The sequence below is a fragment of the Aplysia californica genome, unplaced genomic scaffold (assembly GCF_000002075.1).
Source record: "Aplysia californica isolate F4 #8 unplaced genomic scaffold, AplCal3.0 scaffold00583, whole genome shotgun sequence".
Taxonomy (NCBI): domain Eukaryota; kingdom Metazoa; phylum Mollusca; class Gastropoda; order Aplysiida; family Aplysiidae; genus Aplysia; species Aplysia californica.
The window spans coordinates 364,608-388,685 of NW_004797853.1; the positions used below are offsets into that span (position 1 = coordinate 364,608).

The following is a 24,078-nucleotide window of genomic DNA, read 5'->3' on the forward strand; positions in this document are numbered from 1 at the left end:
ATAATAATAATAATAAAACCCGTACCAACGTCTTGGTCATAAAGTTGGTATGGCATAACTCGGATAAAAATTTTCATTCTGGAATGGAAATAAATTCCATACCCTGGGGTGAATTTTTCTTACAAGAACGACGTACCACTATCTGCTATCTCAATATCACAGGAAACCATCACTTGCTAATTTAGTATGACAGGATTTTATTATGTAGCCTACTCTTTGCTACCTTTGTATCACAGTATGTCACTATTTTCTTGCTAAGTAAACCACAGTTTTTCATCATTTGCTACCCTAGTAAACCACAGTATAGCATTCTCTTAAATAACCTGACACTAATACTAATAGTAATAGTGTTGATAGGGGCGTTAATAAAACTTCACCATTTCACAGTAGGCCTATATCATTACGTGCTATGTTAACGCCAAGTAGACAGCTATTATTTTTTTAGAAACTGTCTCTAATTGTAACAAATGAATAGTTACATCAAAATGTTGGCCTTGTACTTGTAGACATCAGTTCTCAAGAACAAAATCTCTCATATACCTATATTTTCACAATGTCTCCAATTCTATGCGGAAATCTATAACTATGTATAGATCTATCTGAAGCAGCCAAGATTAAACACTATGCAACAGATGAACCTTCTCTTCCTTTGTCAATTCATACGTTTTGTTTGGTTGAAATGGTGAGAAATAACAAACGCATGACTCATCGTTTCTCTCCTTCCTCACCCCCTAATCTTTTTTTTTTTCAAAGCCATTAGTCCTCCATCTCCTCTTCCTCTTCTTTCCACCGACCTCCCTTCCATCTCCTCTTTCTCTTCTTTCCACCGACCTCACTTCCATCTCCTCTTCCTCTTCTTTCCACCAACCTCCCTTCCATCTCCTCTTCCTCTTCTTTCCACCAACCTCCCTTCCATCTCCTCTTCCTCTTCTTTCCACCGACCTCCCTTCCATCTTCACTTCCTCTTCTTTCCACCGACCTCCCTTCCATCTTCTTTCCACCAACCTCCCTTCCATCTTCACTTCCTCTTCTTTCCACCAAAATCCCCCGTCCATCTCCTCTTCTTTCCACCAAAATCCCCTCCGTCTCCTCTTCCCTTCCTCTTCTTTCCATCAAATTCCCCTCCTCCATCTCCTCTTCATTTAGTTTCCACTCAGCTCTCCCTCCATCTCCTTCTCATTTTCTCTACATCCACCAATTCCCTCTTCTTCTTTTCATCCAAACTCCTCCTCCTCTTTTGTGTGCTTGTTTGAGTAAGGAGAAGCACATTGACACAATAATGGTCATTTAGTGCTGGGGGGGGAAGTAAGACAGACAGAAACAACAGAAGGAAATAAAGAAGTAGGACCTACCCGTGGCGCCCTCCAACCACCCACTCTCGTTCTCCACGTTTTAGTTTTAGTAAAGTTTTATGGCACTTGCAACACAACTAAGTCATAATTATAAGTGCCGAAGATAAGAGGTGTTATATGAGAGTAACAAACACAAAAAAGAAAGAGGAGAAATAATGACGATAGAAGTAAAAGCAAACTACACGAGAGCACCCGCCAACCACCCCCAGCAGAAACATAATCATACAACAATACCAAACAGACAAAACAGTTTCTTTTTTTAAAACTTTTCATCGAATGCAGTAATCGTTTCGTCATTACACCAGCATAAAGCAAAAATGACAAGTTTCAAAAACACTGAGAACAAATTAATGGAACCCAACTTGCACTCAACAAGCACATACACCATGTACAAAAGACCATCAGAAAATTCTCTCACCAATCTTCAGCAAATAAATAAACATATCGACATAATATTCTCAACCAAAACAAAAGAGTACAAACAAAACAAAACAAAACAACAACAAAAAACAGCAGACTAACAAGTCAAGTCAGGCAGGAACAGAAGATAGCCAACACCCTGACTTGCACTCTCATCTCTTACGTACACCACTGTAAAATGGACTGAGACAATGGCCACACTTCTTTTATTCCAACATCAGGTTCCATGGCCAACAACAGCAACAGTAACAACAATAATTAGAGAAACTTTCAACATCGTATATTGTACAAAAACAGCAGGTCAATATTCTACAGAAGCTGTGTCCATCTGCAGACACAGTATCTTTCTTTCACTTCCTTTTGCAACAAACAACAAGAAGAAATTAATAATGCCGAATAAACCCAAAACAAAACAAAAAACAAAACTTGTCTCAGTAAACTGCATCACATGCGAGAAGAAAAAAAATGGTGAAGTAAAAGGAAATAAATTTTCCATCTTATGACACAGAACCTGAAAACATTCTCAATCTTCCCTGGGGGGGAGGGGGGGCATGAGGTCGCAAAAGGTAACAACATTCAGCTAAATTCTAGAATGGAGAGGAAACAAAAAAACAACCATAAATAAAAATGAAAACGTTAGTCCAAGTAGAGAAAAATCACAGAAACTAAACAAAGGAAAAGTTTGCCATCACAAAGGTCTACTCCCAAAGCAACTACACATCACTCACTCCAGGGCACGGATCATGAGAAAGTGAGGGTGGTACATCATTGATTCCATCTGATAGAAAACATTCTGCAAACTTCTTGCCTATACAACAGTTCTGCCATAAGCTGACAAAATGCCTTTTTTTCCCCTTCACAGCAGTTTTGAGAAAAAGAGGGTTTTTTGTCAGCGTAACCATTGAAAAATAGAGTCGTTCCAAAATTTGAATTCTAATTTATTCAAAAACTAGTCACAGTTTCACTTTGATTTTTTCACACAAATAGGGTAACTGATCATACTTTCGATTTATCAAATCAAACATTTTGACGCCAAAATGAAAAAGGCGTTTTGTTACCCATACAACAGTTGCACATTCCACACCAGGGGAGGGAGTGAGCAAGTCCCACACTTCACTAGTACTACAGGTATATGTTATCAAACCAAAGTGTTTCAATCAATTTCAATAATTTCATAAGGTTGCCTCACCAAATCCTTTTCCTTCAAGAATAAGACGTAAAACAGAAAGGATACAGCATTGCAACAATCATTGTCCCTGGATCATGTCAGACCAGAGGATTTTTACATCAACTGTTGAATTTTTTGCTTTAAATTTAGGTGTTTTTACACCCTCACTGACACAAATTAGATTGTTAATGGGCCAATTCAGCGCAGGTTGACCACAGGGATACAACACCCCAGCAGAAAGACCGAGATACTCAATAAACATTCTCCCCAACACATGACTCAAACTCAGGGTCTCCTGCGTGCCACAGCAAAACATCAACTCTTCCCGTGATGACAAACTCACAGAAGAATTAACTGTTTCTACAACACAGGGCTCCAGTGGCCAACAAGTCAGTGACCTCCGACTCACAAATGACATCAGTCAAACAATGTCGATGACGACGAAGGGGTATGGAAATGAGGGGTGACTGGGATGTGCTCTTGAGCAAGATATGTTAATCCTAGCTTGTGAAACAAGGTGGCGCACTGTGGCGACAGTCTGCGGTATACACCGTATATGTATTATCCAATCCATATCATGATATCTCTTATTACATGAATTACACAAAATTCCCGGAAAGTGAAGGCATTTAAAAAATGGGGAAAATCTCACAGCCCAGTGAAAGTACACTTAGTGAAAAGTGAAATTAGCGAGGACGAGTGTCAACAAAACTCCACACAAGAATCAAACCCGGCTTTACACAGTATTTGTCCCTTAGGACCTGGGAAATGTCGATATTTCTTTCTTTCCTCCCATCTACACGTCTCTATGCCTACAAAACAAATCTTGCTAGATCGAGGCGACATCCTAAATCTGTGCAACAAGAACGTACCCTGACAGCCCATGCCTGATAAAGTACCCAATCCATTAATCATTTACCGTAGGTGTCTGCTTTTTAGCTTTAGTTAGTTATAGTAGAGGGTTTTACGGCGCTCGCAACTGCATAAGGTCATATGAGCGAGACGTTTTTTTTAGCTTTAGTAAGAGTTTTACGGCACTTGCAACACACTTAGGTCATATAAATGCCGAAGATAAGAGATATTACTGAAGAGTAACATACAAAGAAAAGAAGGCCGACAGATGTTTGATAGGAAAGAAGAGGCAAACCACACCAGAGCACTCGCCAACGACCCGCTATCAATCATTTACTACCGCAGGCATCTCTAGCAACAACAACATCAGACACTACATTCAGGCCTCCAGCTTTTCCCCAATGCAACTCGACTCAACACATTATCCAGAACTCTCTCAAATACTTGTCTTCGAGGAATGCAACAGGGTCAAGTCTGAGAATTTACATCAATCAATACAAACGGATCAGTAACATGTAGGTATCTTGATCATTCCAAAAACTTTTAACGCTTCTATCTCAGTCAGTGGTAGGTTCAGGTATGAAGGTTCACCATAGAACCATAGTGCTACCTCAGAATTACAAAGTTCTATCTGCTCAGCACCTAGTTTTTGAGAAATTTAGTTTAGTTTTAGTAAACGTTTTAGGTCACTTGCAACACAATAAGGCCATATAAGTGCCCGAAGATTAGAGGTGTTACAAGAGAGTAACAAACATAAAAAAGAAGGAGGAGATATAAAGACGATAGTAGTTTAATAGGTAAGACGGAGCAAACTGCACCGGAGCACCCGCAAACCACCCACTTTGAGAAATTTGACATCAAAGATTTTGAGTTTCCCATTATGTCAAGCTTTTTCTAATATTCTTTGAATATTTTGATGACTCTGAAGAATCTCATGATTTTGATAGAGCAGATACAACATTTGGGCTCTGACCCCATGGGCGAGGTAACTCAAAATGGCCAAATAGGTCAGATAGAACTTTGTAATTCTGAGGTTGCGAATAGTCAACACACACAGCCTCGCAGAACTTGGAGGGGTCAACAGACGTTAAGGCAAAAATTGCTTAAGAACAGTTTTTCACCACCAGTTAAAATCATACACAGCAGAACAATTCAAACCACCATTTTCTCTTCAACATTTTGGTAAGAACAAAAGGCTTTTGGGGGGAAAAAATGTCTTTTGATCAAAGGCCTATCAAGTGTTGTTGTTTTTTTATACTCAATTTGTTATTTGCGCAACAAATGCAGGCTGACACAATAATGGTCGTTGAGAAAAAGCAAAACAAACAGACATAAACAAGAGAGGGACAGCAAAGAAGTATGAGATCTGTACCCTTCAGATGCGCACGACTTAAATAAATGCTTGAATACTCATCATAGTTCTCCTCACATTGTGCATATACACATCTGGGATTACAAGAACACATCAGCAAAAATACACATACAAAACCAAAACAATTCAACATCCGGGCTTTGCCCCATATTCCTGCCTCGAAGTGACATCGCCACACCAACAAACATCCTTGTTTTTTTCGTTCTAGCAAAGTCTTACACACGCTGAACCCTGTCAAATACACCGCCACGGTCAGATGACGCGACAGTACAGCCAAACACTGCACACAACGACACCTCCCCACAGTTGAACAATACGACAAACAGCTCACCTTAACCCTATCCATACGCTCTGGGGTCATTGTGTACCCCCGCGGTTGTATTCTTCACGTTTTAGAATACTTCTAGTACGAAGATCTCTTTGAAAATTTCAGTATTTCTCAAAAAATCATTTTGACAGACGGTTGTGCAAAGCGTACGGATCGGATTAAAAAGTAAATTTCCTCTTTGGAAAGTGGTGGCACAGAGTTCCCACGGTCGTATGGATACGATAGTAAAACACGACGCACGGATAGGGCTAAAGATACTCGTAAAGCAAACAACACATGATCGCAGGACAGGGCAAAACGCCCATTTCATTGATATAAAAACCTATTCACCATCATCCCCTTCGTAGACAAAAGATTAGGTAAAATACCTTTTTCATTGACAATAATCTCAACACTATCATCCCCTTCAATGTCAGATGATACAACAATCAACCCCTACATGGTAAGCAGATAATATCGCAAAATATCCATTTCATTGACAACAATCTTAATACTATCATCCCCTTTATTGACTTCTTGTCAGACAATGATATGGCAAAAGACCCCCTTTAATAAGAGGAACCTAAACCCCACCTGACCAACCCCTTTAAGGCCAGATGCTTCGGTAAAATAACCCTACTTCACTCATGACAATCGATAAATATTTATTCAACCCATTTGCTGTGATGTGCACACATTCACCACAACTTGTCACTTTTGTGGAGGTTGCTGGTAACTTCCAAGTTGTCGGGTGAAAAATTAACACATATACACAGACAAATAAAAAAAAGACTTTCGGTAAACAATCTGACACTAAAACTAAACAGCTTGATGAGATTGTTTACTTGTGAGCAAGTTGGTTCGAATTATCGGAAGAGATGGAGAGAGTGACAGAAACAGAAGAAGCGAGACAGGCAGAGTGAGGGAGGGATTGTATAATAAATAACATGGTACGCGTCAAATGCCCCTGTAGATACTTAAAAGTTTCTTCAAGAGGCATGACATTTCCGATAAAAGAGCTGAGTCAAGAGCGTGAATAGGCAATACAGAGAATCCCAAAATAACTCAAGTTTCAGAACGTCTTGCTGAAGGTAGAAAACTCATTATGAACATGTCAGGATCACGGTAGCAAAGTCCAAGACAACTAAAAGAAAAAGTTCTCACTGACATAAAAACTTAAATTTTTCAACAATGAGCTCCCCGCCTATTTTAATGTTTAAACTGTAGGTATTATAACGCTCCTATCGACACAATTTAGATCATTCAGGAAGCAAGCTTTGACCTTGCTTGCTAGGGTTAAACCTGTTCTGAGAGAGGGATATATCACCCCAGCAAAACAACCTTAATACTCGACAAAAATTCTCGCGGCACAAAAATCGAATCAGGTCCTCTCAATCTAACAGCAAAGCAGCTAACCACTACACCACAGATGCCCTCTCCAGCATGAGAAGACGCACTTTTACCTTCTCAGGGCAAAACTTAACACGCTAAAACAGCTCTTGGATTCTATTCAATTTCTTCAATCTAATCCATTGTACAGTAAGAACTTGAAGATTTAAAAAATGTATTTAAGAATCAGTGGTGTTAGATTTAAATTTCGTAAGACTTTTACAGCACTTGCAATACAAAAAAACGTGCGAGTATCAGAAATTAGATGTGTTACCAGAAAGTAACATACAAGGAAAAGAAGAAGAGATACCGACGACATGTGTTTGATAAGAAAGAAGGAGGAGCAAGCCACTTCAGAGCACCCACCAACAATTCACGAAACCAAAAAGACGAAGCTAGAACTAAGCAGAGTATTTTCTGTCCCTCCCACCTGTAGAGAAAAAAAGGGCTCTTTCAAACTTAACCATTTTGCTCCAGACATCACCGACAAGATGACCCGGTCTGAGGCGAGGAAGAGATGAATGGAAATGATGACGGTGATGATGGACGACAATTATGTGATGATGATGACAAAGATGATCATCTCAGCAATATTTTTTTTTCCCATCAATGAGGTCTCACGAGCAAATGTACAGAACTGACAGAACACACCATCTAGAGTGGGGGGCCAGTGTTATAACTCCACGTGATCTGTGTCTTTATCTGTCTTCGCCTCTTTCTCTGTCGAGGTCTCCGCGTCCCCCGCTGCAGCGTCTGTAGAGGGCAAACAAAACAAAACAAATTTACAAAAAAGATAAAAAAGCATGTTTACCACCCTGCTCAACACAATTTAGGTCCATTTTTTTTTTTACAGTGCTTGCTTTAGTTTAATTAATAAGTGTTTTACAGTACTTGTTTTAGTTTTAGTCAGAGGTGTACGACATGTGCAAAACAAAATGCTTATATAAGCATAAGCGCCAAAGATTAAGAGATATTACACGAGAGTAACAAACACAGAAAAGAAAGAGAGATAAGGACAATAGATGTATGATAGAAGAGGAACAAACGGCAACAAAGCACCTGCCAACCAACCACAGGTTTAAGGCCCTGCTCGACACAATTTTGGTCTATTTCAAGGGAGTGCCATTTGGGAACCCATCGAGACATCCAGCCAAGGGGACAAGCATTCCAGGAAGGATGAGCTAAACATGAAACCCATTCAAAGCCAACACCCACCTTTCTGCCTGTTTAGTTTTAGTAGGAGTTTTAAGGCACTTGCAACACAATAAGGTCTTATAAGATCCGAAGATTAGGGGCGTTACAAGAGAGTAACAAACACATAAAAGAAGGAGGAGAGATCAGGACGATAGATGTTTGATAGGAGGAAAGAAGAAGCAAACCACACCAGAGCACCTGCTAACCACCCACCTTTCTGCCTGTTGGTCAAGCAAATCAACCAAACACACCACAGCTACCCACATAACAGAAACATTTGTTCAAATGAGGACTGAATGGAAAGAGGAGCAGACCACATCAACGTTCACCCTCAGCTTTTCATTTAATGTAAGTGTTATTGCATTTTATGTCCCCATTGATATAAATTAGACCCTAGATCGATCAGTTGGCAAGTTTCGTGCCTGCCTGTCAGAGCCAACCCATTCAATACAACGAGGCAGAAAGACCGAGATGCTCAATAAAAATTCTCCCAACACAAGTACCTTACTCAAGTCTTCCTTTCTTCCGTGTGCACAACCAAAGCACCTAACCAATACACTACAGATGTCAATGAATTTCTATTATCGGTTTGCAGAGCATGCCTTGAATGAAAAAAAACAACATTGGGACTTATAAAGGTTAAGTAAGATGCATATATTCATTTTGTAACATGCAGTATCATACAAGGTTTGTTTTATTGTTTTAGTAAGTGTTTTACGGCACTTGCAACACAATAAGATCATATAAGTGAGGAAGATTAGAGGTGTTACAAGAGAGTAACAAACACAAAAAAAGAAGGAGAGATCAGGACAATAGATGTTTGATGGGAAAGAAGGAGCAAAATACACTAGAACACCTGCCAACTATCCCTATCACACAAACTCAAAGTTCTTGTCTAAACCCACGTTGTGAATGCGCTGGCATAGAAAACATATAAATGAGACCAGAGACACAAAAGCAGCGAGGCTGACCTGGTGCGGTTTACAATTTACCGAGAGTCGAGGCAGAAAATAACCAAAAACAAAACAAGGTAACGGAAGAACTGAAGAAAAACCAGGTGTCAACAAACTACCCACTTCCATAGGAATGTCCCTCAGAAGGAAAAGAAAGCACAGTTTAGCAAGCACACAGCCAAATCAGCGGGACTTAGAACTCTTTTCTTTATATATACCAATTTCTCTATGATATGTATGCGTTTAAATAACAAAGAAATACATATGGAAAGAAAAAATTAAGACTTGAAAATCAATTCGCTATATACGTATATTTGCTATGTGCATGCTGGACTGTATTCCATAACTCAAATTGATACCGGGAGTTCTGCTCCCTTCCCACTCTCACAGACGTATTCTCTTTCCACCAAAAACAAAAGTATCTTTTTTAAAAAAAATTTTACTATACTGTTTTACACAGAACCAACAGTATTACTGCAATACTGCATACGTCCCAAATTAACAGACCAACTCATTACAGTTAACCCTTTGCGACCTAGCTACTGGAACACTGGTGGCCTGTAAAATTGCCTGTATGCCAAGCCATCAGTACACCAATGAGTGAGACCCTATCCCCTGCCCGGCCTGTCTGGGATAAAACGCAGAGAGAAAATCGCGTTCACTACACAGCATGTCATTGGTTTACTGATCCTTTTGAACATCTTTCTGAAATAGATGGTGGTAACGACAAGGACTATCCCCTGTGGGATACGGAGTGTGATTCAGAGGATCATCAGCATGTTAGTAATATATCATTCTGGAGCTCAGGTAGAGGGGCATGGTAGCCTCAGGAGGTCAGGGCTCAAACTGAAAAGGGCTAATGAACAAGATGCTTGTTAATCCAGTCACTACCACAGACGATAGAAAAGGCTTTGCACATTACACTAAAAACAGAAACTGGGTGAAACAAAGCTATTAATTTATACACATAGTACATCTTACAGCCCAAATACATCCGCATGCACATTACAGCCAGGAGAAAGCAAGTCGTTACAAGTTATCACAAGTCATTCACCAAGAACAACCAGACTTTGACTACAGCCACCGGTGAACGTCAGACAGAGACACACACACACTAACACAAACTTCTCAGGGATGGGAACTCCAGCAAAGACTGGTTAACCTTTATGACCACCCACAACTAACGGCACCAGGCATGCAACTTTCACTTGTCCAACCGAGAGGCTCATGATCTACATCCATCCCATTTCTCCTCCCTTTAACCTGTTCAACACTTCCCCCAATGAGTCCTTTGAGTGACTATGCATATGAGAAAGTGGAACATCATCTTTTCCACTGTACAGTCCTAAATGACATCAGAGCTACACTTCTCCCTCCGAGACCTAACTTTGACAACACACTCTATGGAACATTACAGCAACTGCAACAAACCTGCACTTATCACTACATGGCATTGGACAGAAGGGCGAGAGCCCAGATGTTGCTGGATCGATAACAACAACAACAACAACCTGTTCAACATTTATAGCTTTCCATCTGTGATGAGTTCCCCAGTCATATGGTAATACACTATTGTGTAGTGACACAGCCAATTAATTTTTATTTCAGTTTGTAAATTAAGACCAGACATGCAGGATCTTAGCCACTAAATTATTGCATTATAAATAAATAAAGATGTTTGTCGTCAGAGTCTAGCACCCAGCCATCAATTTGTTTCCCACAGTTCCCATCCCTGGTACCTGCGTCTGAACACATTCCTCACAAGGCCAACCACACAGGTTATACAAAGGAACACAACAAAAACCACAAAAATGCATGACAAAAACGTTGCAGAACAGAACTACCAGGGGATGAGAAAGGAAGAAAGTAGCCATAGAAAAAAGGATGGGGTAAAATAAAATGTATATACATACACAGACAGAGAAGAATGGAGAGAAACAGGTGAGGGGTGGGGATCACAAGTCGCGGTCTAGGTTTCTGGGGTGATGTCTGTAAGCTGCCACAAAGGAATGCCTCATGGTTATGAATCAGTCACAGAAAACACTCGCTACACAAGGAATGCTCAGCACAACCAGGTACCCACACACTATGTACAATTCAAGATTATGTGGGTTTATAGCATTCCTTTTCATACCACCAGACAGGACCTCTAATTAAACCATCTATCTCTCCAATAAGACTGAGACAAGTCAAAAGTGACCTATGAAAAATTTTGATTTCCCACACAACCCAACTTAAGGTCCACTTCGTAGCTTATGCATTTGCTTCATGGCTTATTAAGGCCATTAAGAAATCTCATCTCACCCCAACAATTTCTATGTGTAAGTGCTTTCAGACAGCACAAGATTCCATCCAACTGTTTGCGCCCGTATTTATTATGTTTGGTTTTTTTACTTTTGGATCACATTCTTTTTGGAAAATCTCTCATATTTTAAGAGAGTTTAATTAGTATATCTCACTCTAAGACGATGGCTCCAATTTTTTAAAAGCCATCCAACTCAAAAGGGTGGCTAGGCTTCAGGTTCACACATTCAAGGCAAAGAAACAGGAATGAGCAACTTTTCTTTGGGGTTTTAGACCTCTCCAAAGATCAGACATACATCGATGGCGTTGGGTTCAAACCATGGAACTGGAATGTTTTAAGTTTTAGCAGAGGTTTTATGGCGCTCGCAACTGCATAATGGTCATATGAGCGCCAAGGGGTGGATGTCAGCAGAGAAGTCTTTACAATGTAACTGGAAGAAATAGCCCAACTGTATTTTTGTGGTATAACCATCTGTCACTTACTTTCCAAGGCAAAGCCATGAAACTTCACAGGACAGCAGAAAAACGTTTACAACTATTATCCTGCGAAATTATTAAGGCTATAGTGGTATTTTTCAATAGTTTGGGGGGGGGAGGGTTCGCGTTTTACACCTCAATCAACACAACTTAGATCCTTCTAGGGGCAGGCTTCAACCATGCCTGTCAAGGCCAATCCTGGCTGAGAGGGATACAATGTCCTAACAGAAAGGCCGAGATACTCTATAAAAATTCTCCCTGAAAGGGAATCGAACTCAGGTTTTCTGCACGTAATGGCAAATCACCTAACCAATACACAACAGATGGCGATTTTCTTAGGTTTCCTCCATTTGGCTGATGGCTAAATTTGTTTACGAATAAAGACCAAGACTTTCTCGTTAAAAACGGCATGAAAGGCGTTAAAAATCCTGACCAGCACCCACCCACCCATCTCTGATCTACAAAAAGAGGAGGGAAGGAATCACCTAGCTCCAACACCTCCTCTTGACTCTCTGCCTGTGAGCTCTTGCGCTTGGATTTGGGCCGCCTCTTACCCGAGCTGGTACGCTCTCCGCTGTCGTCAGACGTCGGCGTTTCAGGGGTGGTGGGCGCCTCTGCCTTCTCCTGAGAGTCTGCCGCTGGGGTGTCGCTGCCGGCTGCATCGTCCGGTTTCGCCTCCGGCTCTTCAGTCGGGGGAGCCTCTTTTGGTGAAAGCCCAACAAATAAGCGTTGCAGATAAAATGAAAGAAAAGGGATGATGTTGATGGACAATGGTAATGAAGTTAACAAAGATTAATACATTAATTTTATTTATTTTTTTAAGATATAATATTAATATATTAATATTAATAAATAAATAATAAAAAAATAAATATTTATAGTATCAATACATTAAATGAATAAATAATTAATAAATAATAATTTTTTTTGTTCCTGACAAAGCACTCAGCGGCAAAACAAACTTTTTCAGTATTATAAATTTCAAAATTCTAGTCTCCAATTTTTTTCATTTTTTTTTATCTTCGAGAAGTCAACAATGAAGGTAACAAAGATGATCATCTCAACAATATTTTTCCACAAAAGGCTCATCATAAAGGCATGGGGCCCAGAGCATGAGATTTTTCTGAAGGGCCAGTCGTGACTTTCCAGTGGGCAAAGCTTTTGGAAACTTCCCACGACCATTTGCTCATGCAAATGCGCAAATGTCTTCATTTTCACGCTCTGCACACTAAAATTAAAAGGGAGGCATCTTGGTGAAATCAGGCGCTCGTCAAAATAATGAAATCGGAAAAATTGGCATTTTTCTGTCCATTTGGCAATTTTAATTAAATTTTTGTTTTTTGACTCAACACTTTTAACACTTTTCCGTCACATCTCGCCGATTGGCGATGTTTCCCACTCAGTTTCTTTGGATTTTGCCAAAAATACATTTGCCTTTGATGGCAATGGTTTTTACTAGATCTGTATGAGCCTTGTGATGGCAAAATGTTAAGGTCCATTTAAAAACACATTTCAGCGGGGATTTCACCAAAAAAATGGTATTTTTAAAGCCAAAAAAATCTGAATTTGCAGTTTCTAAGGACTCTCAAGCTTTGGAAGTTGCCAAACTTTGGAGGCCATTTTCTCGGTTAATTTACTTCTTAAACCAAGCGACCCCCACCTCCTTCAATCGCAAATATCTCGACTTCTATTCATGATAGATGAGTATTTTTTTTCACCAAATGCAAGACAATTAAACAAGCTGTAAGGCGATACCAATAACTCCATATGCCCAAAAATTGACGACCTGATTCCACCGCGTCGTGACACAAATAATCTCATTTTGAAGCAAAGAAATATTTAAGAACTACATTGTGCAAAACCCCATTAGATCTAACAGTAATCATCTGCTAAAAAGAGAACCATGGGGCATGTTGTTCCTAGACAAGCAGTGAGGGTGTTGGGACTTGCAATTAAAAGGTTAGGAGTTTGATCAGATAGAACTTTTGATCCTCTGGAAAGCTACTTTTCCCAACTCCCTGCCTTAGAATTACAAAGTATCATCAACATTTTTAGCTGTTTTGAGTTACTGCGACCATGAGGTCAGAAACCAACTATGTGCTCTATCAAAATCTTAAGGTTATTCGCAGATATTCAAGATATTCAAAGAACTTCCCTCCAAAAAAGCATGATATGTTGTGACACTCAAAATTTTAGACGTCAAATTTATCAAAACTGGGTACTGAGAAGATAGAACTTCGTAATTCTACGATAGCGAACTATCAGCTCATCTAACAGTAAATGGACATCTGACACCACAGTGTGGAGACCATCAATGCAACGTCTTGCAGTATCATCTGTACCACGTTCTGAAGACCTACCCTCAGAACTATGTCCTAAATAAACATCAACAAAGGTGTTGCGACAAAAAATTTCCTACATTAGATTTGAAAGAGCCATATTTTCCTCAGTGCCGTAAAACACCTAGTCAATCCATTTGACCAGCCCCATCTGCTCAAACAAACCTTGTGAGGGCTCCGGACTCTCCGTTGTGGTTGTGTTCTCCGTCTTTGTCTCATTGCTCGCCTTCTTCTTCTCTTCTTTTGGTTTAGCTTTAGGCTTGAAATTCTGAAATAATAGCATTGATTCATATACAACATGTCCACTCCGTGTGAGCTCAAAATACTTTACAGCAAAAAATTACCCCCCAAAAAAGAAAAAAAAGAGAACAAAATATTAAAAAACAAAACTGATGTGAGTAAGCCATCTCAGACTCTCTCGTTCCTTTCCCATAAGCACACAAATACGTACAAACCTATTCTAACGATAAAATATATCTGGATCAATAATAACAACATAAAATAGATAAGACACTTCATGGAGAAAAAAACAACACATATTAATAAGAGCAAGGTGAAGGTACTACTAAATTTACTATTGCTATATACTAACTTTGGCTTTGTTGATGAGGTAGCGCATTTCTCTGTCCAGGGCCGCGATCTTCTGGGCAATGTCCTCTGTGATCAGGGATGGCATCTGGTGCAGCGCCAACTTCTTTTGCTCGGCCACATTTTCATCCCGCCATTTCTGAGGGAAGGAGAGCAGGTCGATAAAATGCAATTTTAGTTTTAGTACGAGTTTTAAGGCACTTGCAACACTATAAGATCATATAAGTATCAAAAGTTAGAGATAACAAACATAAAAAAGAAGGAGAGATCAGGACAACAGGTGTTTGATAGGAAAGAAGGAGCAAACCACACCAGAGCACCCGCCAACCATCCATTAATAAAAAGCGAGAACCAGAAAGGAAAACCCCCCAAAAAATCCAAATAAAAGTGATGGCTTGTTGGTCTTTTATTGTAAGTTTGCTAGATAGCTCTATGGAAAATCCATTAGACTTCTAGTATCTTTTCCTGGACATCAAAATTTTGAGCCGATAAGCTAAAAGTACTTTTACTTCCAAACCTCACCACCACCAAGCCCTTCCTCACCGTGGTGTCATTGATGAGCTTCTCCAGGGTATCCAGCTCCACCTGGGTGAAGATGGGGTCCTCCTCGTCCGAGATGTTCTTCACCGTGGCCATGAACAGGCCCGTCTGGTTGAGGGCCGAGCGCAGCGCCTCCAGGGCCTTGGGCCGCTCCTCCATCTCGTAGACGCGCACGCTCACGTCCTTGGTGGCCTCCCGCAGCGACTTGAGCTTGTTGGTGTACTCCTGGAAGCGGAGCAAACATAGAAGTCAGTTCGGTCTTAGTTTAAGTAAGGAGTTCTTTTTAGTACGTGTTTTACGGCACTTGCAACGCAACAAGGTCATATAAGTGGCGAAGATTAGAGGCATTACAAGAGAGTAACAAACACAAAAAAGGAGGAGAGATACAGACGATAGATGTTTGATAGGAAAGAAGGAGAAACCACACCAGAACACCCGCCAACAACCCACAAGTAAGAGTTCTACTGCACTTGCAATACAATTATGTAATATAAGTGCTAAAGATTATATTTAGAGGTGTTACAGAAAGAATCTGGATCTATAACAACATAACAGAAAGTAACAAACACAAAAAAAGGAGAGATCAGGAGGATGGATGTTCGATAGGAAAGAATGAGCAAACCTCACAAGAGCATCTGTCAACCACAAACACATAAGTCATTGATTCGTGATAACAGCTGAATTTATCCAACCATTTTTGAGGTGTAAAAGTGAAGCGTCATTTAACACAAGATTTTCATCTTGGATAGTGTCATTATACGTTTTATTAAGAGTTTTACAACACTTGCAACACAATTAGGCCATATAAATGCCAGAGATTAGAGGTGTTATAGAGAATAACAAACACAAAAAAGAAGGAGGAGAGATAAGGACGACAGACGTTTGATAGGAAAGAACCACCAGAGCACAAGCCAACTATCAACAGGTGTCATTATACTATTGAAATATTGGAGGCAGTGGAAACGGTTTTTCATGTGCGTTTTGTCCCAGACAGGCTGTGCTGGGGAGAGGGTCTAGCTCACCGGTGTACCGCTGGCTAGGCCTACAGGAAATTTTGCACGCCCCCAGAGTACCAGTGGCTAGGGCCCCAACACGGCTGTCTTGTACAAAAAACGCATGGGAAACCATTTCCACTGCCTCTAATATTTCAATAGTCTAATAACACCAGTTGGTGGTTGGACAGTGCTCTGACGTGGTTTGTGCCTTCTTTCCTGTCAAGTATCTACCGTCCTTATCCGTCCTACTTAATGGAGTCTGCTCCATCCTTTGAGAAAAAGACACTCACAGACTTCTTGGCATCGTCCGGCTGCTCATAGAGCCAGTCGGAGGCCTCGCTGAACATCTTGTTCAGCTTCTCCCGCTCCTCCTCCGTGGTGCACTTCTCGTGCGGGCCCTGGCTTAGCTTGTCCTGGAAGTCAAAGATGAACGCCTCCAGCTCGTTCTGGGCTTTCTCCAGCTCCACCTTAGCCTTGTCCGCCGCCCGCAGGTCCGACAACCTGAGAGAGAGAGAGAGAGAGAGAGAGAGAGAGAGCACAACAAAGTTGAGTTTTAGCTTTCATGGGAGTTTTACAACGCTTGCAACAAAAATAGACCACACCAGTGCCACACCAGCTTCAGCAATATCAAAAATAAATCATAACTTCACAGAAAGTAATAAGTGCAAACTCCCAAAAGATCACTGTACAACAGTTTTATTCTTAAGTACAAAAAAAAAACATTGCTTATCATGGGGATACAAAATGTTTCCCTAATTTCTCCCCAACGGCCTTACATAATAACAGCTCGTCCGTCAATGTCTGCCGATGACCAATACATCCGTAGAGAAGAATATTTCTCCAGAGAAATAGACGAATTTTCAGTATTAAAAGTTACCATGACTTGTGGTTTCTGCAGAGGCCAATCAAACCAATTCTAGCAGAGAAATGTTTACCAAATTTTGAACATTTAAACATTTAAAGTCTCTGCTTCCACTTACAGATAGGCGCAGCGTGTGGGCTTCTCTCTTGGTTTCAGTATTTCTTATTCGTGAAGCCTCATATGCAGAAAAATTAATCCTAACATAGATCCCCAAGAAGAAAAAAGTTTTTCACCTAAACATCAATAGTGGGACAATGTATACAGTCAAAACTGCTCTAATGACCACCTGTCCTAGACAATCATCTCTATACAATAAAAAGCTTTCGATTTAGCAAATAAAAACACTGGCGCCAAAAATGAAAAAAGGCGTTTTGTCAGCTTATGGCAGTCTAGTTTGAATAATTCTTTAAACCCTGACTCTGACTGATGAAACATCCACAGAATCCCCCACCCCAGAACACAAATCTCATCGCCGTTTGTTTCTGTCACCTTTTCTTGGCAGCTTTGAGCTGGTCAGTGGAAATGTCCTTGAGGTCCAGAGCCTCTACTTCGGCCTTGATCTCCTCTTTGATGCTCACCACCTTGGGCGGCTTTTTCTCCTCCGTCTCCTTAGCCTCACCTTCGGAGCCTTTCTCAGAGCTGTTGGCCTGAAAACAGAGGATAGCTCGAGTTTTGATTTTGGTGGGGGTATTTTGTAAAAGTTTCATAGCACTTGCAACACAAATAGGTCATATTTATAAGTGAATAAGATTAGAGGTGCAAAAACAGAAGGACCTCACACTAGTACCTCTCAACTAACTGCTTTCATAGGTGAGCACTAGGACAAGTAACAGGGCAAAGATAGAGAGAAAAACAGTCGGAGAGAGAAAGAGAGAGCGAGAATGTTAAAGGAAGAAAATATACAATACCTTCTTTTCAGATTTCTCTTTCTTGTCAGACTCCTTAGCTCCTTCCTCCCCAGCCTTTTCTCCCTCTCCTGACTTCTCCGCTTTCTCCCCAGTCTCCTCTCCTCCCTCCTTCGGTGCTTCCTCCTCTTTCGCAGGTTTCTCTTTGTCGTCTTTCTGCTCCCCATCACTCTCACCTTCTCCCTGTTCCTCCTGAAATTCACAAGAAAATGAAAATTGAGTTCCAAGTTACACAGAGCTGCAAGGGAGATATGACTACTGAATTTTAGGCATCCATTGACACAATTTTTAAAAATGATGAAATGGTCTAGGTTAAACAACCTTATCAACACTTCGGCTATTTAAAGAGGCAGGACCTCCGAGTTTAATGTCCCTCTCCGAAAGGACCTAGCCAAAGGGAAATTCGAGTAAAGTGACTTTCCCAGGGACACAACTCAGCTCAAACCCCCGAACTCCCAATCTCATGATTCAAAGTCTGGAAGCCTAACCACAAGGCCACTGACGCCACTGACCTCTTAACATCCAAGCTGAAAAGAAACACATAGAGACCACAGTGTTTGATAACTGTTGGAAGAAGACAAGACAAATAGAGGGATATTACAGACGCAGAACCCATCAGTGACACCCTCTCACCCACTTTTTTCTCTTTTCTAAGAAAGTTTTACAGCACTTGCAACACCATTAGGTCAAATAAATGCCAAAGATTAGAGGGTAGCAAACACACACAAAAAAAAAGAAAGGGGACAGATAAGGACGATAGTAGATGTTTGACAGGTAAGAAGGAGCAAACCACGTCAGAGCCTCCACCAGTCCCCTACCCACCCACTCGACTCCAAAGAATTATGAATAACAACTATCTCCAATAAAACGAGGTGAAAAACCTTTTTTTTTGGGGTTAATTTCCTAAATAATCTGGAAAGGGTTTGAAATACAATCTGCTACAATTTCATGTCTAACTAGCCCCACTAACGTTGATACCATTGCGTCCAGAAAATTTAAGGGCATTTCATCAGAGCAGTTCTGATTTTATTATAAGTGACAGTCATTCTTTGATTTTCTTCTTTTTTTTTTTTTTGTAAAGAGAAGCACATCATCATAATAACTGTCCTAACACACAGGGGAAGAGTAAGACCGACCGACAGAAACAACAGAGTGAAAGAAAAGAAGTAAGGCTCACCACTAGCAACCCCCCCCTTCTTTTCTTTTATACCTGAGGACCTACAAAAGAGAAAAAGAACAGGAAAGCTGACAGACCACATATGTCACAAAATATCACACGATCCTCTGAACATAAACGTCCATGTGCTTTATATTCTTGCCAAGAGGTTATTGGGGCCTGTTTGCTAACTCCTACGCTACACTGGACCATCAACATTAAAATGACGTTGACATGGTTCCATTCCAAAGTCGCACATTTATTTGTAAAGTAAGAAAAAACAGAAAGAAAAGACGGCAGAAAAAGAGTAGTAGACTTATCATAAATGCAAAACTAAGAGCAGACACAGTTGGGCGAAGGGGCATTTCCTCCACCTCCCTTTGAGGTGTCTATTCTTATCTTTTGTTCAATTGAAAGCAGGCACATCTCCCCCCATTGTGACAGCAAAGAAAAAAAAAAAATTATATTAAAGAAAAAGAAGTGTACTAGTCTGCAGTATGGTATCAAGATGACATTTTACCAGAAATTCATGTTCATGAAACAATCTGTAAAAAGAGAACAAAAACAAAAAACAAAGAAAGAAGAAAGAGAGAGAAAAGGCTGTTTCACTGACAAGAGTTGCAACGATTGCTTTTAAGTTAAAAAGCATCCTTCAACTTCGTACCAATCTCAGTCTGAACAAACAAAAATGGTAAAAACAAGTGCAATAAAAAACAAAAATTAGTCAAAAATAACTTGTGCGTGTGCAGGAAAAAGGGATTGCAAAAGTGCACCCAAAAAACGGCAAACTGTTTAACTGTTAGCCTTAAAACTACAAGAACACTTGACAAGAAAAGGTATAGAAGGTGTCTCTCGAGACAGATACAACATGTCAAAATTCCGGCAAAATTGTCTCCCATGAACCGACAAGGATGAACCCTCCGAATTCTTTTTAAGTTTTAGTAAGAGTTTTATAGCACTTGCTGCACAATAATGGTCAAATAAGTGCCGAAGATTATATGTGTTACAAGAGAGTAAAAAACAAAAAAAAGGAGGAAACATAAAAATGATAGAAGATGTAAGATAGGAAAGAAGGAGCAAACCACAACAGAGCACCCACCAACCACCCACTCAGAACTGTCATCTATAATCTGCTCAAGAAAATGATAAATCTGAGCTCATTTCTCCAGACAGTGTCACCTAGCACGCAACTATTCCTCAACTTCATTTATTGTTGTATTAGCATCTCTCTTGTTTGTTTGTTTTGTTGTATTAGCATCTCTCTTGTTTGTTTGTTTGTTTTGTTGTATTAGCATCTCTCTCGTTTGTTTGTAAGTTTGTTTGTTTGTTTGTTTGTTTGAGTAGAGAGAAGCACATCAACACAATAATCGTAGTGCTGGGGAAAAGTAAGACAGATAGACAGAAACAGTAGAGGGAAAATAAAGAAGTGGGACCTACCAGTGGGGCCCTCCAACCAACCAGGCATCTCTCTTGAAACCTAGCTTTTTTATTCCCAAATACCCCACCAAATTATTTCTCCGATTTATTCAGCTTGTAAAGATTCCACTGACATGCATATACTGAAATGGTCGACAAGCGCTAAATTCTAGCTAGCAAACCAACATCTACAGATACCAAAAAGTTGAAGCAAGGACACCGAAGGAACTAAAAAAACAATGCTGCATCCAAAGTTGGAAAAGAGTTGGACTAAACGAAAACATTTCAGGAAATTCTAAAATAAGAAAAGGAATAAAAATAATAATAAAAAATAAAATTCTTAATTCATGCTTCTATGAGTAAAAATTTAAATCGAGCGAGAGATAAGACCAGGAGAGCAGTGCGCATTTCACTTTTTTACTACTTCGCGCCATTAGGAAGGCATTTTTTTGCAAAAAATTTAGTTACACACTACACATTACTGACACAGACGCCCTGCACATTGTACCAAAGGCTCCAAAAAATCTGACTTGTATTTTTGAGTTTCCCATTTAATGCTTAACAAATAACATGTAAAACATTTTAACAACTAAGAGTGTGAATTTTTTTAATTCTATTTTCTCAAAACTGTGTCATTCAGTTAGAACCAGGTCATTCTAAGGACGCAAGTGGGCTAAGGTTTCCCAAAGCACAAAGACAGATACACCAATCACAAACACTTACACATTTATGCACGCACACATAATTTACATATAAACATGTACAAACATAATATGGCGAGGCTCCCCGGAGTACACAGGAACAAAAGGACCAGCTTTCGTACGAGAAAACAGATATACATACACAGTCGGTCCCATGTGCACGCACGCACGCACGCACGCACGCACGCACGCACGCACGCATGCGCGTGCGCACACACACACACACACACACACACGTACATGCACTTATGCTTTAGTTTTAGTTTTAGTGAGAGTTTTACAGCACTTGCAACGCAATAAGGTCATATACATACAAAAGATTAGATAGAGGTGTTACAAGAGAGTAACAAACATAAAAAAGAAGGAGGAGAGATAAAGACGATAGTAGTTTTATTGGAAAGAAGGAGCAAACCCCACCAGAGCACCCACCAACCACCCACCTGCACCCATATCCCCACACACATATCCATACACATATTTATACATACACACACCCACACATATATATACATACACACACACACACACACACACACACACACACACACACACACACACACTGGGGTAGTGCCACTGACTGTAGTGTCTTAAGGCCAATCCCAAAGGGGGACATTTCTTGTTTAAGTACAGTAGAATTGCAAAGGGGCTGACTCATGTCATGCTCATAATTGTGCCTGATCTACAACAGGGAAGTGCTGCTTTTTCTTTCCTGATCCTTACTATTGTCATTTTCCTCTACTTCTTTTGTATGTTTGTCACTCTCTTGTGACCTGCTATTTTGGGGTGCCTTGATAGTCAAAGCAGACCTTGTGCTGTTGAAGCTAGAGAGGTGAGCAGTCTAAGTCTGATTCCTTGTAAACACTTCTCTGTTGACATCCACCCCTTGGCGCTCACATGACCTTATGCAGTTGCGAGCGCCGTAAAACCCTCTACTATAAAAAAAAAAAACAACACACACACACACACACACACAAAAACACAAACACATTAATACATACATACAGAGAAAAATAAAAAGCCAGCCCCCACAAAATCAGCACTCACATGGACATAAACACACAATAGACGATAAGCAAGCACACATCTATATCAACTCACACGCACAAGTAAAGAATGGTCACTCTCTCTCACAAACACACATGAAAATATCATGTATTTTTGACATAAACAAATAAACATGCACCCACAAACACACACACACAAATGACAAAACACACACACACACACACACACACACACACACAACAAAACGTACATACAAACACACACACACACACCCACACAACAAAACGTACATACAAACACACACACACACACACACACACAGACAGACAGTGACCATGCACCTTTGCATCCTTCTTCTCCTCTTCCTTAGCCCCGGTCTGCTCTCCCTTATCCTGCCCTTCTGAGCCAGCATCTCCTGCACTCTCCTTATCGTCCGCTTCACCGGCCGGCTACATGCAACAACAACATCAGCAATAGCAATAAGAAAACAAGAAAAAAATCCAACACCTATTGAAGTTCAAATCTGCTCAAAACAACCCACAAAAAAAAAAAAAACAACAACAACAACAACAAAAACAACCAAAACCCAACAAAAAAAAAATCAACAACATACAAATCAAGAAATTGAGGAAAAATCAATATTAAATGAAAATGCAGAAGGTAAAAAAACAACCAAAAAACCTGAGGATTTTAAAACATAATTTCTACTACGTAGTATTTTTAGATACTTCAACTATTCCGACATTTGAAAGAAAAGCCAACCAAATTGTGCTAGAAAATAACAAAAAAATTGAAAGACTTGGGTCCCACTCGCTCATTTGTCATGACCTTAGGAGCTTGTGAGCTCTGTAAAACGCAATTCTTACCAAATTGAAACTGAACTGAACTTTGGAGGGAAGGATGAAAAAAAAAAAGAAAAACCAGTTCAAACATCAAGCATATCTGTAAATCCTTTTCTACAACCTCATTATAAGTTTCTCAAGAAGGTTGAGTAGGTACTTTTCTGCTAGTTTCGGCACTAAACGAACACTATACCATGCTGAGTCCTACTTTCTACAGAGTCAGCACATTCCCAATGGACAGACTAAAATTATAGAAAAAAAGCGAAAGGAACAGATCACACCAGTATGCAACCTAAGGCCAAAATGTTTGTTTGAACGAAGAGGAGCACATTGACACATTAATGGTCATTTAGTGCTGGGAAAAGGTAAGACAGACAGACAGGAACAACAGAGGGAAAGTAGAGAAGTAGGACCTACCAGTGGTGCCCTCCAACCACCTGCACCAAATTGTTTGTTGGAGTGACATATCACGGTGAGTGAGAGAACACGGACAAACAAACAGCACAAGGACCAAATAAGGACATCAGAATCAAGAAAAAGAAACAGCCAGAGCTTGCACTAAACAATAGGGGAAAAAAGCAAAAGAACCACACAAGCAATAATAGAGACAGATGAGATCCAACAAACAAAACTGAAAGAGATAATTATGAGGACAGCCAACATAGTCACAACAAAAGACAGGAAACTGTAGCACTAGAATCAGACAAAGAAGAGACATGGGGACCACCAGTGCAGTTCACTGAAATACATTGCACAATACGGAAGCAGCAAATCTGATTCACGACAATGTGTGGCATGAGCTAGATCCATACTCCAACACATTCAGGTCATAGTATTGAAGCAGCAAAATCAAGAATGCAGATCCAAGAAACTGTAGCACTAGAATAAGATGAAGAAGAGACTTGGAGACCACAGGACCACTTCACTATTTTACATTAAAC

The 24,078-nt window shown here is 40.1% G+C and overlaps 1 protein-coding gene across 1 annotated transcript in view; it reads right to left on the bottom strand.

Annotated features, from left to right (window-relative positions):
- Positions 1 to 6,116: 6,116 nt before the first annotated feature.
- The window catches only part of LOC101861155 (hypoxia up-regulated protein 1), a gene marked incomplete in the record, with an annotated part of 46,406 nt that continues 28,444 nt past the window's right edge, over positions 6,117 to 24,078 (bottom strand). Inside the window, 9 exon segments of the mRNA XM_035972120.1 lie at positions 6,117 to 7,613; positions 12,274 to 12,492; positions 14,293 to 14,395; positions 14,720 to 14,854; positions 15,259 to 15,480; positions 16,541 to 16,751; positions 17,602 to 17,759; positions 18,021 to 18,209; positions 22,637 to 22,744. Coding sequence (XP_035828013.1) covers positions 7,534 to 7,613; positions 12,274 to 12,492; positions 14,293 to 14,395; positions 14,720 to 14,854; positions 15,259 to 15,480; positions 16,541 to 16,751; positions 17,602 to 17,759; positions 18,021 to 18,209; positions 22,637 to 22,744 — 1,425 coding nt within the window.